This window comes from Vanellus vanellus (genome assembly GCF_965231255.1).
Source record: "Vanellus vanellus genome assembly, chromosome: 6".
Taxonomy (NCBI): Eukaryota; Metazoa; Chordata; class Aves; order Charadriiformes; family Charadriidae; genus Vanellus; species Vanellus vanellus.
In genome coordinates this window covers 19,644,035-19,659,006 of record NC_138911.1, presented here as the reverse complement: position 1 = coordinate 19,659,006, position 14,972 = coordinate 19,644,035, and the positions used below count along the sequence as shown (strand labels likewise).

At 40.0% G+C, this 14,972-nt stretch overlaps 1 protein-coding gene across 1 annotated transcript in view; it reads left to right on the top strand.

Moving 5' to 3' along the window:
* Positions 1 to 14,972, top strand: part of TSPAN4 (tetraspanin 4) — a gene marked incomplete at its 5' end in the record, with an annotated part of 219,856 nt that overhangs the window by 160,537 nt on the left and 44,347 nt on the right. Inside the window, one exon of the mRNA XM_082485192.1 lies at positions 1,567 to 1,641. Within this exon, the coding sequence (XP_082341318.1) occupies positions 1,567 to 1,641 (75 nt within the window). The remainder of the gene's footprint in view (positions 1 to 1,566; positions 1,642 to 14,972) is intronic.

The following is a 14,972-nucleotide window of genomic DNA, read 5'->3' as shown; positions in this document are numbered from 1 at the left end:
TTGCAGGCTACTAAGTATATGGAGTTTGTGTTGTACGGAGCAGGACCTTTGCTTGAGCCTAAAAAGTTTCCAAAGTGGCTCTGTCTCCTTTATCCATCTTTGCCAAACTCAGTTTAATGCTCAGATAGCACCTGTTCTAAAGTCCGTGCAACTGCGGTGTTGACACTGCTGCAGACCCGGCCAGCATCTTAATAAAAAGCAGAGAATATGGTTTTTCAGAAGTCTTTGGCATTGCCAACAGTTCCTCTCTCTGAAGTTGATCACAGCTGAAGGCTTTAGAGAATCTACCAGAAATCTCTGTGTTAAAAGTTTTTTATCCACCCCTTTGAGGTTTTGACTACTGGGTTTTAGACTGTTCCATGGCTTATGAGGAGAAAAAGAGATGGACCAACTTTGCTTTGATGTCTTCAGTACAAATCAACCCCTTTCAGTTGAAACCCATGGGTAATTTGTGTAGCTGCCCAAAACTGCTCATAAAGTGAACTTGGTATACAAGCTTTTTTGGTGTGTTTTTCACTTCTCCCATAATTCACGGAATCATGGAATTTTCAGAGTTGGAAGGGACCTCTAGAGATCATCTAGTCCAACTCCCCTGCTAAAGCAGGATTGCCCAGAGCACATTACTCAGGACTGCATCCAGGTGGGTCTTGAAAATCTCCAGAGAAGGGGACTCCACAACCTCCCTGGGCAGCTGTCACCCTCTGTCACCCTCACTGTAAAGAAGTTTTCCTGTGTATTTGAACGGAACTTCCTGTGTTCTAACTTGTGCCCATTACCCCTCGTCCTGTCACTGGGAACCATTGACAAGAGCCTGGCTCCATCCTCCTTCAACCCACCCTTTAGATACTTGTAAGTATTAATAAGGTCTCCAGGTCTTTTTTCCCTTTGAAAAAACCTATGACCTTATGGTTTATGGACCAGGATACCTTCTCCTGCAATGAGAAGTCTAAGCTGTGGATTTTGCTGATATCTTGTTAACTGGAAAGATCTAATGCGGAAAAAAAATAAAAAAAACCCTAACCTGGGAACAGTCATAGAATCACAGAATTGTCTAGGTTGGAAGGGACCTTTAAGATCATCAAGTCCCACCATCAACCTAAAACACTGCCAAACCCACTATTAAACCATGTCCCTAAGCACCACGTCTACCCATCTTAAATACCTCCAGGAATGGCAATTCCACCACTTCCCTGGGCAGTCTGTTCCTCAAGGGTTACTGTCAGATAGAGGACTGGCCTGCTCAGGGAAAAGATCTTTGTGGGGTTTTATGCTGTTTTACTGAAATCAGTGATATTATGTGTCACTGATCACAGTCCCATCAGCCATATGTATGCCCAGGTACTGTTGTGTTTCCTGACTAGTCCTTTACCTATTTTTCAGTTGCTGGATGTTGCGTGCCTTCTGTTCTGCTGTAACACAGCAGCTTTGCATCTTGATGCCTGTATGACTCCCACTCCCCATTCTGCACGATCTGCTGAATGTATTTATTGTGCATCCCGAAAAAGCTGAAATAGATGTTGATGGTTTTCACTTTTTTTTTCCCCCCATCCCTTCTTCTCTTGACAGTTTTTTATCATGCTGTTAATTATATTTCTCTTGGAGCTCACTGTTGTGATTCTGTTCTTCGTCTACACTGACAAGGTAAGTCATATTCTTCATTTTTCTTTCCCCTTCAGCAAATTTTTATGCCCCTCTTCCCTATAAATAAATCATGAAGCACTTGGCTTGGTATGCACATCATGCTTCTGTCTTCCTTGAGACACCCCTCTCAGAAGGAGCTCTCTCAGAATGCATAAACAGCCTTGCAGGACTGTGCTCTCTTGCTTGCTCATGTGTACAACTCAAGGTCACAGATATTGCCAAGTGCATCTGCCATTTAAAAAACAAAAACCAAAAACAAAAACAAACCACACCAAAAAACTCCACAAAAAGGAAAGAAGCCAACAGAGCTTTACTAGGAAAATGTGGGAAGAGACACCCATCAGAACAAATAGGTTTTAAAAAAAAATACGTTTCCCATTTAAGAGCCACATTAATGTTACAAAGAAGGTGACCTTAGCACAGGCAAAGGAACACAATTCATTATCTTTCCTGGTTGCTCCTTGTGGCATATGTGTACTTAGTTTCTAGTGGAAAGCCAAGGTAAATGTATAAAAGTTTAATAAACAAAGCTTTTGTTTGTGGTTTCAAATTTTGCTTATGTTTGACTTTTGTTCCTGTGCTTGCTTGGTATTTCTGTTGCAAGGGCAAGGTTGCCTATCTGACATCTTAAAATAATTTTTCTGAAAAAATATCTCATATGAATAAATGCAAAACAAGGGTGTAATTGTGTGTAACCTGCCTATTCAGTCAAAGGGAGCTTGAAAATCACAGGGTAGGTGGCCAAATTTTGCCACGAATTAACACTCATCAGGTATATGACCAATAAACGTCTTCTTCGGGAATGGAAAGACAAAATAGCCAAAAAAATAAATTAAAATTAAAAATAACAGCACAAAATATCAAAATAAAATGAAGATTAACAGTAGACATAGTTATATTCAGTATGTTTAGCAATAACCTGGATGAGGAGTGGATGTCAACATTACTTTCTCAAAAGGCTCTGAATTAATTTATGCACACTGTGATTGTCAGGTGCACTTCTGAAGGACTGAAACAAGCTAGGTTGCTGGACGGCATGCTGTAGCTGGAACATGGAATTAACTTGCAAAGTAATTAAAGTAGAAGGGGCAATTTAAGATTACTTGTATGCATTATTGGATTCTGAATTACTTGTAACCTCTTGGGAGAAAGATCTGCACGTCATACATGACAGCTTAATAAAGGCATCTACTTAATATGCAATGGGCCTCCAAAAAACAAATACAACACTTGGCATATATTTAGAAAGGGAATGAGTTAGAAAATATTATCATGTTGTTGTATAACTGGACGGACTCTCCTCACTGAATTTAATATTGAATTTTGGTTACTTCATTTCAGTGAAGGGTAACAGAAACAATTAGAAGCGCTAGAAAGGTGGGAGAGAGTAGTCACGAAGAGGGATTGTGGATACTACCCTGATTCAGTTTGGGAAAGGAAAAGATCCTCTTCTTAAGAGATTTTAAGAAGAGAAATGATAGCAGTTTTGAAAATAATGACATACTAAATATCTGTCCTGAACACGGAAGAAATACTTGAAAATATTATGGAGTAGGTTAAAAAGAAAAATGTTATTTATGCTCCACGTCATCATCTTGTATAATTTCCTGTTGTTGGCTGTTGTTAAGTATGATAGTTTGATAAACATGTGGGTATGGAGGGAAGAAAAAAAAAAGAAACATTTTTATTCATAAAGTAATCAGCGCTGTTATGTTGACAAGTGTGTCACAGAGGATGCTGGTCCTCACTCTTCAGAGGTAAAAATAGTGAAAAAAGGGTGTGAGGAAGGATTCCCTCCCTCCTCAAGCCTGTTGGTTTGTAGTGGGTTTTGTTTGTTCTTAATAAATAAATCAGGAAATTTAACTTTCCTCTGAGTCACATGCTATAGGTTGATGCAGAAGGTATGCTGCAGTTGTCTTAAGATCAAAACAGAGTCTAAAATAATGGGCTCCAGTTCAAGTGCAGTTTTACTGAGTTAAGCAATTGCTGTAGTCTGTGCATTGTGGATGATCACATTTGAGGCCCTTAATGTTCCTGCATGACTTTGAATCCATGGTCTTATACTGAGGAAATCAATAGTTTGTCTCGGTGTTACACTTACACTACTGCCTACAGAATAAATAAAACAGCGGCAGCCTAAAACTAGTATTTTCGTACAGCATGCTTAGAATTTCTGTGCTGTCTTTCCTGATGTGAACAACAGTATTGCCATGCACAATATGGAGAAGTAGCTAACCCAGGCAGTCCACCACAGTAATTCAGTTAATGCATTTCCTTGGAAAATCAGTGAAAGAACAATGTACACTAACACTTGCACATCAGAAGAAAGTAACATTCATTTTGCGTGCAAAAGCAGAAGAAGACTCTTCAGATTAAAGACTTCGAAGGCTCCACCTCCTGTATCATTCATCTATCTCTATAGAGAGAGAGGGGAAAAAAAACAACATTTTTTTCAAATACCTTGTAGCCTTCTGTTAATTAGAAGTGTATGTATCTGTAAAATTCTTCCCAGGATAAAATGGGGCCAATTGTTTTTTTTTGTTTCTGGCTTGCGAAGAATAATGGATTCCCTGGCAGTTTTCATTTACTCCTACTTTGTCAAGTGGAAGGACTTGGAGTGGATACTTTGTCCCTTGCTGCAGAGTTTAATCAATACTCTCCTCTTTCCGTGAAGCGGGGTGGTGTTATTACCCCGTTTAGGTGGAAAGGAAGGAGCTGAGAGAGTTGCCCAAGACTCTGCAGGCAGCTAGGGCTGATTCGAAGTTTAGAGCTCTCCCTGTTTTGACTGATGGCAAGCGATTTGAGAGACTGAGCTGTGCCGATGGCAGGGCTGGGTATTGCAGCTGACTTAATAGCTCTTGTCCAGTGAATTATGTCCTGTTACTTTAGTAGCTTATTAATTATTAAAAAGCATCAAGACAAAAGTTATTTTACATTCACAGATAGGTTTTTGGCAGAGCGCTTTTATTCTTTTGCTATGGAAGAGTGTGCAGCTGTGGAGGCGGACAGGACAGGCTGCTGGGACTCAAGACAGCCTAAACTGACCCATTCTTGTTCATTAGCTTGGGAGAAGCCCCAAAATTGCCTCTGCTTCTCATTCTAATGACTTGGCAGCAGCCTCTCTGAGCTTTTAAGCAGCCAACTTGCTCCCATGCCCTAGAATGTCATCTTCCCTTTTCTTGGTGGAGAAAAGTCTGCCTTGATCTCATGAGATAAATGCTGCCTTGGACTTTTACAACACTTTCTCTGAACTGGCTGTGTGGTCTGATGTTGTAAAGAGAGAGGGGCTTGGAGAAAGTTCAGGAATACATCATATAGGAAGGAAAAGGGGTAATGCCTTGCTTCTTGGAGCTGCACTGTGGACCTGAGCTCACACCTTGTTCACTATTCCTCCAACTGTCCTGGCTGGTTACATTGCAAAATATGAATCCCTTGAGTTCTGCAGAAGTGAAACGTAACCTGTGTGGGAACAGGATAAGGAAACACATTCCTACAGGATGGTTGTCAGGAAAAATATATAGCACTTTTATTTTGTCTTGGCTCTTCCCAAAGCAGCAAAGTGACTGGTTCGTAGGCTGTCTTCAGCTTAAAGTGGGCACCTGAGGGACTTGGGTTTGTGCATGTCCATCTGCAAGTTCCCAAAGCACAGCTTTTTATTTTTCTGAGGGTAAAAATATCAGACCAAGAGATTGAATGGAGTTTGTGTGATTATGAGAACTAAGGCAGGTTGTTATCACTATGAGAGCACTATTTTTTCAGGGTAAATTTATGCCCCTGTTTGAAGCAGTCCAAACTCCAGTGACATTGCTAGAGTCATGTGAATGAATGGGTTTGTGAATGGCCACCCATCTATAGCTTGAATATTCTCTTTTATATGTTCTATTGTTATTCCATTTATAAAGAGCAGAATTTGACATTTTTATAAGTTGATCATTTCTATGTGAGGCTCCATATGTATTTATAAGAGATCTTAATTTTATTGTGATAAAGAGAAAGCAGCAGGGCCCTATCCTGTCAGAGGCTCGATACTCCTTATATTTCTCAACACCAGATTGGACTCTGTTAGAATACAAATTATGCTAATAAAATGCATAGTCTTGTACCAGTTCTAACTTGTATAATCCTTCTGGTTTTAGCGTCTTTGTGTATTTTTATTGTGATGATTCTCCTGGAGGCACAGAAAAGAAAGTCCGTATTTACTTTTTTGCAGCTGTAATATGTGATTTTTTTTTTCAGTAGGCTTGTTTGTTCATATGTCTGCATTTTTTCTTATTTATAGGCAGAGCTATGGTGCCACTATTTAATGCCCATAAATTGAAGAACGTAACTAAACCACCATAATGTGATTTTTTTCCCCTTTTCTTTTTGAAATGTCAAACTGAGTAATATAAGCCAGTTTAAGGAACAAAAGCACTGAAGGATCACTGGCTATGATATTTGATTATGGCAGCAGTTACTGCTATTGGCAACTCAAAGTTAAGACCAGAATTTTCCATAAAGACTAGGCCATTAACTCACTTGGGGTCCCTGTGAAAATTACAGCTTAAATTCCATGTCTGCTTAGCTGTGTTGAAAATGGCCCACAGAATGGTAGAGGATTGAAAAATAATGGCTAATGCTGTTTTTCAAGAGATGTGTGAAAATGCTCTTGTTTTCTGTGTCGCAGTAAATTGTAATGAGTTCCTCTATAGCTTTTACTGCTAGCTTATAAAAAATATGGTCTGTAGATTGATTCATTTCTTGTTTTGTTTCTCAAAACATTTTGCAAATTATTGTAATTGCTGATTGTTATTTTGCTTGGTCCCGTACAGATTGTAGTCAGCAGACTGGAATGTAGTGGGTATGATTTCAAGTATAGCTCAGTCCTCACAACCTCTCTCACATTTGGTTTTAAAGACGAAGTGGAAAAACTGGATCTCTTTCACCTTCTGCACTCATGAGCAGTTGCTTACAGAAATGATCTGACGATGCTGAGCCGCTTGCCAATATGAGGAAGAGGTTCACAATCAAACTGAAGAAATTATTCATACTGAAAGTGTAGTTCGGACCTGCTGCAGAAACCGTTGTTCTCATTGAGCATCTGACCAGAGAGCTTAAAAGTTTTCCATGTTTGTTTTTGGCAGAGCTTCAGTGGAGCAGGGTGTCTGCTCAGGTAACAAAATGCCTCGTGTTCCAAGTCAGCCTAGCACGCAGGACTGTCCAAGGCGCACAGAGAAATGATGTTCATCTTTTCGAAAATGGAGAAATGGAAGCTAAAATGGAGGGATAAGGTCATCCGAATTGTATGCAGTTTACAGATGGTTTTAAATTATTGGAAAACAAACGGCTTTGGAATGCCCTGCAAAACTGGCAGGGTGGTCACTCTCCACTGCTCTTCAATGAGATGGCCTGCCTCTTCTACCAGCGTTTCTTCCTCAGCATTTGACTTTGCCTGCACCGTCCCATTGTCACATGTTTTAAAACTTCTTACTGTTGAAACTTTTGAGTGGTGGGGGTAGAAATATTGGGTCCCTGTATCCCCCTTTGCCACAGTGAACATAGCTGTTGCTGCTGCTGTGCAAGGCTGGGAGAATTCCTGAACAGTATCTGTGTGGGTAGTATCTGTGTGTGTCAGCGTGCTGAAGACTCTCAAGAGGACAAGGCCATTTTTAACTGTGGTATTTCTGCAGGGATATGCTGCATTAACGTAACATGCTTCAGAGCGTGCAAGTCCTGGTACGCGTGTGCAATGGTTTCTGAGCAGCCTGTGCGTTAATGCTTTATTTTTCAGTTAGAGCTCCATTTGTTTAATTTTTAAAAGAGCGCTCCACACACTGAACAGTTTCTGGCATGGAGCATCTCTCTGGCAGTGGCCTGGAGTTAGGGTTTTGCATAAGTGCTGACATAGCTAAAAGCTGTTTCTCAGATAAACAGGAATAGCATTGCAGGCAGATGTGGAGGAATCTATAGATTGTCTCCTGGATTGCAGTGCACTGCAATTATTGCTCCGAGAGGGTGATGCATTAGCCCTGATCAAGTATTTTATTTCTGTAACGCAAAATAATGTTATATAAATGGCGGTATAAAATAAGAAAAGACAGAAGTGTCTCTGTGGTTTATTTCACTTGGTAATAAGCTTAATTTTAACTAGTTTATTAGCATTTCAGTACTGGTGTCACACAATAGGGAGTTGCAGAAATTTCATCAAAAGAATTTAATTATAACCAATTCGTTCTGGCTTCTTTTCAGCAAGGCGTTCAGGCACAGGTTTAAATCTGTCCCAGTTCAGCAGATAACTTAAGTGCATGCTTAAAACCATGTGACTGACTTAATCATGTACTGAAGTCTTGTCAAAGTTGAAATGCACCTTTTGTGTTTTTCCTTTAAAAGAAATATTGCTAGGGAAATGCTAATGACAGTGAAAAATTCTGGAGATTGCAAAGATGCATCACATCTTTCACTCCCTAGGGAATTTACTGAAAAATAATGAATGTTTGCTTTAAAGCATTATTCATTATTTTTTCTATTATTTGTTCTGAACAGCTTTCCACTTAGTATCTTGAACTCCAGCACATCACTTCAACCTTCTTTTAGGCAGCAGGAGGTGAGAAGAATGGAATTTATTTGCCTATGTGGCTGAAAAAAGCAAACGCACCAAAGGAAATCCCAATAGTTTCACTAATTCGTTTGTCAAAGGAGGATTTCATTGAAAGTGCACCTCCAAAGTGCTATTAACAGGCTTGTTGAAGGGTAGCAAAGTATTGATGAAAAGAATTAAGTGCATGCTCAGAAATAGGTGTTATTCAGGAACAGTAACTGCAGATAAAATGCATTACGGCTCCCCACTGGGAACTCTTGATCAATGGTTGATCAAGGTCTAATTGATTCCTTGAATAAAGTGTTAGCAGGGGAATGGGTGTGGGGAAAGGAAAATCAAACTTTCCTAAATTAAGCTCCATGCCTAACACAAATACTCTTTGTAAAGATTAGATAATGCAATAGCCTGTCAGCTCTTTATGCCGCGTATCTTCATATGTATCTTCATATTTTGGCTGAGTTCAGAAATGAAGATGAATGTGGGTGTCTCGTCCTAGTCAGTATGGATTTTTGTTCACATTGCAATTTTTCGTATTTTCCTGCTGCACAGTTTGGAATAGTGCTTTTTCTCAGGAGAAATCCAGTTCTGACCTCCAACCTGGCTGACTGGGAGATTAATTCCCAGACCTGTATAGATGAATCAAACACAGCTGCTGCTGCCATTATGCCTGGCATAAAGCCAGCCAGATTTATCTTTCATTTCCTGACATCACTAAATTCATCTGAGGGTCTCCTGATAAATATTTGGCGATGGATCAGTTAGCCTACAACAGAAAGGGATGTATCTGGGCTTCCTTCTTGCTGGTTTGTAATCTGTAATTAGAGGTTAATTTATAATCTCAGGAGCACGTCAGAGTATATCTTTGTTGTGGGAGCAGTTTTACAATGATTTGTTTCCCGTGCCTGTGTCTTTAAGTTTCAGGTTTTGTAGTAGACAGAATACGAATGGTGCAGGTCTTCAGCCAGCCTCTCCAAAGTAAAACTCTAGAATACAGTAATGGTGGTTAATAAATACATTGCACAACTGCATGCTTTTTGCCCAGGCATCTTAAAGCACATTACAAGTAGTTCAGCTCTGCTTTCGATAACTGGGAGAAGTGATGTTGAAGGCTAAATCCTGAAGGTGCAGTGTCTCCTGGGAAATACTTAGTGCTCTCATGTCTGAATGCATGTAATGGGACTTTACTATTCCAGAGAACAATTTTTTTATGGGACTCAACTGTGGTCAAATAAGAAGCCATTTCAGCATCTAGGTGGATCAGGAACTGAGTGCATGCTGGTATTCAGCGCTGACTGAACTCAAGTGAACGGCAGTGGTTTACATACACCTGATCAGGGGATCCCCAGTTTTGCATCTCTTCTAACTGCTGTTACGTGTTTTATACAATTTTATTTGAAAAAGGGAAGAATAGCAGAAAGAGAAAAGAATGTTTTAGAAAGGTGATAAAATAAATAATTAAGGCAGCTTTAGACATTTAAATACAGGTAACATCAAATGCAGAGGAATGACTGAAGAAGTATATTGAAACAGACAGCACATTTTTTATTCATTCTACAAACGTTTTTGATGTGTCACAATGTATTTCAGACAACATTAGAAAATGACAGTAAACTAAATGTTTAACATTTTTTACATATACAAAAAGAGAAGGGAAAATGATTTTTTGTGTTATCAGACTGTAGGCAGGCCAATAGCATACAGCCCTTGTCTTGGATTTGTCAGCTGCAATTGAAGAATAATGTGGTGGGTAGACCACTTCATTAGGTGTAATTCACAGCTGAAGTTCTTTCAACTCTTTCCTTTTATTAAACTCAGCAATGGTATGCACAGAATGACAGATCTGTTGATCAGCAGCTCTAAACCATTACTAGTTCTGGGGTCTCTTAGGGTGGAGTGTGTTGACTTTAAGGCCACAAATCACGTTTGGGTGCTTTATGTTACCCAAACTCCATGATACGTACAAGGCATCCACCGTATGGCATAGCTTCTTATTGGAAATACTGCTGCACTGCAAGATGGTGTTGTCTTTCCAGCTGATAATTGTGGGTTGAATCCTTGCTGTGAAGCTTAGGTGTAGGAAGGAGGTTCAGCAAGTGTTCTAGACACCAGCCGTTGTACTTTCTGAAATATATTCCCAAACTTACAAAACCAATGTAATCAACAGTGATTACCAGTCAATGGTAATCAATACCTGCTTGTAATCATCTATAATAAGGACTAATTACCCTTAATCATTTGGGATCTTGGACTCCCTGAATCTTTTTACAAATGAGCACCAAAATCAGCGATTGACTTGACAATAGGGAATAACTGAGCTGGAAGAGAGGGAATTAGATTTTGTGTGAAGGGATGTATCTTAACAGGAAGCAGAGAGAGCACTTTATTTTACAATTTCTGAGCGCACACATTTGCTACTTGAAGCTTTCAGTACCTCTGAAAATTTGGATGATGGTAGTATAACACTATTTTGCTACAGCTATTTACATACAGTATATATATATACAGTAATTCCTGTCATTAGCATTGAATGAGGCATGCACAAAGATTGTTTTAACCACGGCACAATCTTAATTCACGTTGTTGTATTGCAGTTATTTTGTGTACCCTCTTCTATGCCTTTAAATGGCATGGGAAGCTTCCTTGAGAACAGAGAATCCTTGTAAATGTTCAGTTCTTTCCTGTTGAAACCCATTCATCTACTTACACTCCCCCTCCTGCTTCTAATTGTCTTTGATACAATTTCTTGAGGAGTTTTTTCTGTGCTAGATTATTGAATTATTATACAACAATTTATGTTTTGATTTTCTTGCTTGCTCCATTTTGCACTTTACTGCCATAAGCCAAGGATGTTGTTGCTCTGCCAGACGTTTCTACCACCTGCACCTTGCCACTCTGAACCACCAGAAAGCAGAACAATATATGTCATCATCTTCAACTGTGCTGATGTTGACAAAGTCCTAACCTCAGCATTTAGGAAACCTTTTCAGAGGTCACCTTGAAGGGCATATTGAAGTGCAAACTGAATTGCATGTTAAAAATAGGTAAATTATGTAAATGAAGCAAAATGGAAAAGATTCAAAAGATGATTTAAAGGTATTTAAGAAAACAACTAAATAGTCTTTCTCTTGAGAATGTTAAAAGTGGAAAGTCATGAACCATGTAAGAGAAAAAGACTTTCATTCAAAACCAGATATTTGTTAGATTTGTGGCACATTTAGTTTTTCTTTTGAAAATTCGGGACCAAAGGAATTGCAATAAGATTTGAAATAATCAAAATTGTTGAAGGCATATTTAAAAGCTGTGAAGAGGATCAACATTACTGTCTATACGACATGCACACACAGAAAACATCCTGCAGGTTTCTTTCAGGTCCACCTTTTTCTCGATGAGTAGGGAATGCATTGTAGTTGGCAGAAAAGCAGCCAAATACATTCAAACAAAGAGAAGCAATGTTTTTTTCAAGGTGTGGTAGCTTGGGGAAAAAAAAAATTCTTTTGGAGACTGTGAAGAAAGCAGGAGGAGAATATGTTGGAGAGATATTCTCTTCCAGGAGAATACCTTGAAGTGTGTTTAGATCCAGCTGGTATGTACGTAAATGTCAGTGGAATGCCCCTGCTGCTACCACCACTGCTGATGGCCATTCAGTGGTCAGATGTGGCTTCCCATAGCAGGGTGTTCTCAATGGAAACCTGATTCATGCTCTGTTTGACACCAATTTATGTACAAATGGCAGAGGCAGCTCTTTCGTAATGACTGTTGTTATTGCAGAAGAGCACTGAGCAATGAGGATTGCTTTTCTGATTGCCTATCATAAGTTTTCTCTCTTTCAACTCTATTCATGTAAGTGTCAGTTTTCATCTAAGAGCATCAGTGAGAGACGATTAGATGAGTAAGATTAGGACACTGGAATGGCTCTCTGCTTCTGGATATCACGGTTTTGCCATATCCACTTTAAGCCATTTAGGGGTTTATTTACATGATACAATATCAGGTGTCAGCACAGAATGAATACACAAGTTACTGCTTTCTGTGTCGTAAAAACCTGGCCACAGTGAAGTCAGTGGGAGCTGTGTGTTGTCTTCCATGGAGCCAAGCTCTTATCTTTCATTTTAGGATTTTTCAAATCTCCTTCCCACTTCCCCTCATGGTGATCCAAATAATGCTCACTTGAGTGTGTGAGATGGTGTATGACATTGCTATAGGAGGTTCCTCAGCATTGCAACTGCAATAATCAGGGAGTTTTGTTCTCTAGCCTAATGTCTTAATCTTGCAATGCAGAATGTGTGGGATGCTGCTGCCTGCTAAGAAATTCGTTGAACTTTGGCTGCAGAAAAATCACAGATTTCCAAGAGAAATAAAATTAATGAAATCTAGATTCCTGTGGATATTTGTTTCCTAATCTCTGCTGTGGTAACTTGGCTTTGCCATCTGTATTCTCAATGCCTGTCCAGCTTTCCCTTGCTATGGTACAGAATCACAGAATTGGTTAGGTTAGAAGGGGCCTCTTGAGATCAGGTAGTCCAACCCCCTTCTCAAGCAGGAACAGCTAGAGCAGGCTGCGTGTCTGTGTCCAGGCTGCTGACTGTGTCCAGTTGGGTTTTGAATATCTCCACAGATGGAGACTCCACAATCTCTCTGGGCAACCTGTTGCAGTGTTTGACCACCCTCACAGTAAGAAGTGTTTTCTTGTGTTCAGATTGATGTCCTGCTTTTTGAATTGTGCTCTTGTGATTTCAGTGGGCGCTACTGAGAAGAGTCCGACTCCGTCTTCTTCATTCCTTCCCATCAGTTATTTATACACATTGATACAAACACCTCTGAATCTTCTTTTCTCCAAGGCTGAGCAGTTCCATCTCTCTTGATCTCTCCTTGTATGAAAGATGCTCCAGTCAAATCATCTTTATAGCCCTGTGCAGGGCTCGCCCCAGTAGTTGCATTTCTTTCTTGTACTGGGGTGCCCAGAGTTTGGCACAGATATGGCCTCACTGGTGTTGAGTAGAGATGAAGGATCACGTCCTGTGACATGCTAGTGGTGCTTCTCTGAATGCAGTCTAGAATACTGTTGGCCTTCTTTGCTACAAGAGTGCATTTCTGGCTCATGGTCAACTTAATGTCCACCAAGACCCCAAGGTCTTTCTCTGCAGAGCTACAGGTCTCAAAAGCCATACAAGGCAAAATAAACAATATCCTATTCTCTCCCCTCATCCACAGAGCTAGTTACCATATTGTGGAAAGCTATCATGTTAGTTAAGCATGATTTCCCCTTCGTAAATCCATTCAGACTACTCCTAATCATCTTCTTGTCCTTCATGTGTTTGGAAATGGTTTCCAGGATTAGTTGTTCCATCACCTTCCCAGGGATTGAGATGAGAATGACAGGCCTGGATCTTCCTTATTCCCTATGTTGAAGATAGGAGTGATATTTGCTCTCTTCCAGTGTTCAAGAACTTCTCACCGTCCCCTAGTGGGACAGAGAATCCTCTCTATACAAGAGAGATATTGCCCTTGCTTGTCCAGTACTTCCAACCTCTGCTCTGGCAAAAAAGAAAGCAGCCCAAGTGCTAACTGGCAGGGCACTATATATTTTAGAGCAGAGGAAATGCGTCTCTGTTACACTCCCATTTCAGCCTCTTTTTCTAATATGAGTACTCATTTTGGGTATCCGCTGCAGCCAGTCACCAGTTTTCACAAAAATCACGGAAATTGAGTGTATCTGAAATCTGCGTCTACCAACCATTTGATGTCATTTTTTTACTTTTTAATTATTTGTTGAAGGCATATAATGGCAAGAACTTTCCAATGACAAAATGGTCCCACTGGTGCATGCCATAGGTTTGCAGTCTTTAAACAAAAGGAGAATATTTGAGTTAAAGGTGAATATATGAGTTAAAACTTTTTCTCAGTGATACTTATTGGAATGAGTGCTTTTCCAATTAGCCTTTTGCTGTCATTTCTTTGAAATAACATTTTTTGAATATTTACTCTGAGTTTCCGGAATGTGCTTGATATCAAACTGCTAAGGGGGCAGCAGGGAGAGACTTCATTCCACACTGGAGCTGGACTTTTTGAGGATTTAGTATGTCCCTTTTTCACACGCACATTTTTTGGATTTTGTGATTGAGTATGATGGTTATATTTTTTTGTTCATCCCATTAGGATCAGCTAGTGCCATGTATGGTAAAATAGAGAATATGGCTTTTCACTTCCACATCTTTGGTGGGGCTGTGCAGATTCCATAGGAGTTGATCCAGAGGCAGCTCCTAGAAGGCTCTTTAGACACCATGTTACTGTCAAGATTACTGTGTAGCTCTTTGAGGAGATTAGATCAGGGTCTGAGATGCAGAACTACTCTCCTGCTTGATCTAGAAAATACGAAGGCACTTTTCTGATCTAAAGGCCTTCCCCACCCATTCCAGACATGTTTTGAGCAATGTTCTGCTGGAGTAGCTGGCCATTTGGAATTGACCTGTTTGCTGTGTGCCTTGAAGAGCTGTAGTCTTCCTTGCAGTGACATTGTAGAGAGGCTCATGGCATGTCCTGGTCTGAATTTGCCTGTAAGTGGCCCCTGCTATGTCCTGTTTAGCAGATAGATGCTAACAGCCAGGTTTAGAGATGGACAAATGAGCCCTTTCCACGGGGCCCTTATGAAACAATTTCAATGCAAATGAGCAACATGATATTTTAAATCACTGTTTCACAGACTATGTGTGTTTATTTCTAGTCTCAGTAGGATGCCATGCAGCATTACAGCCTG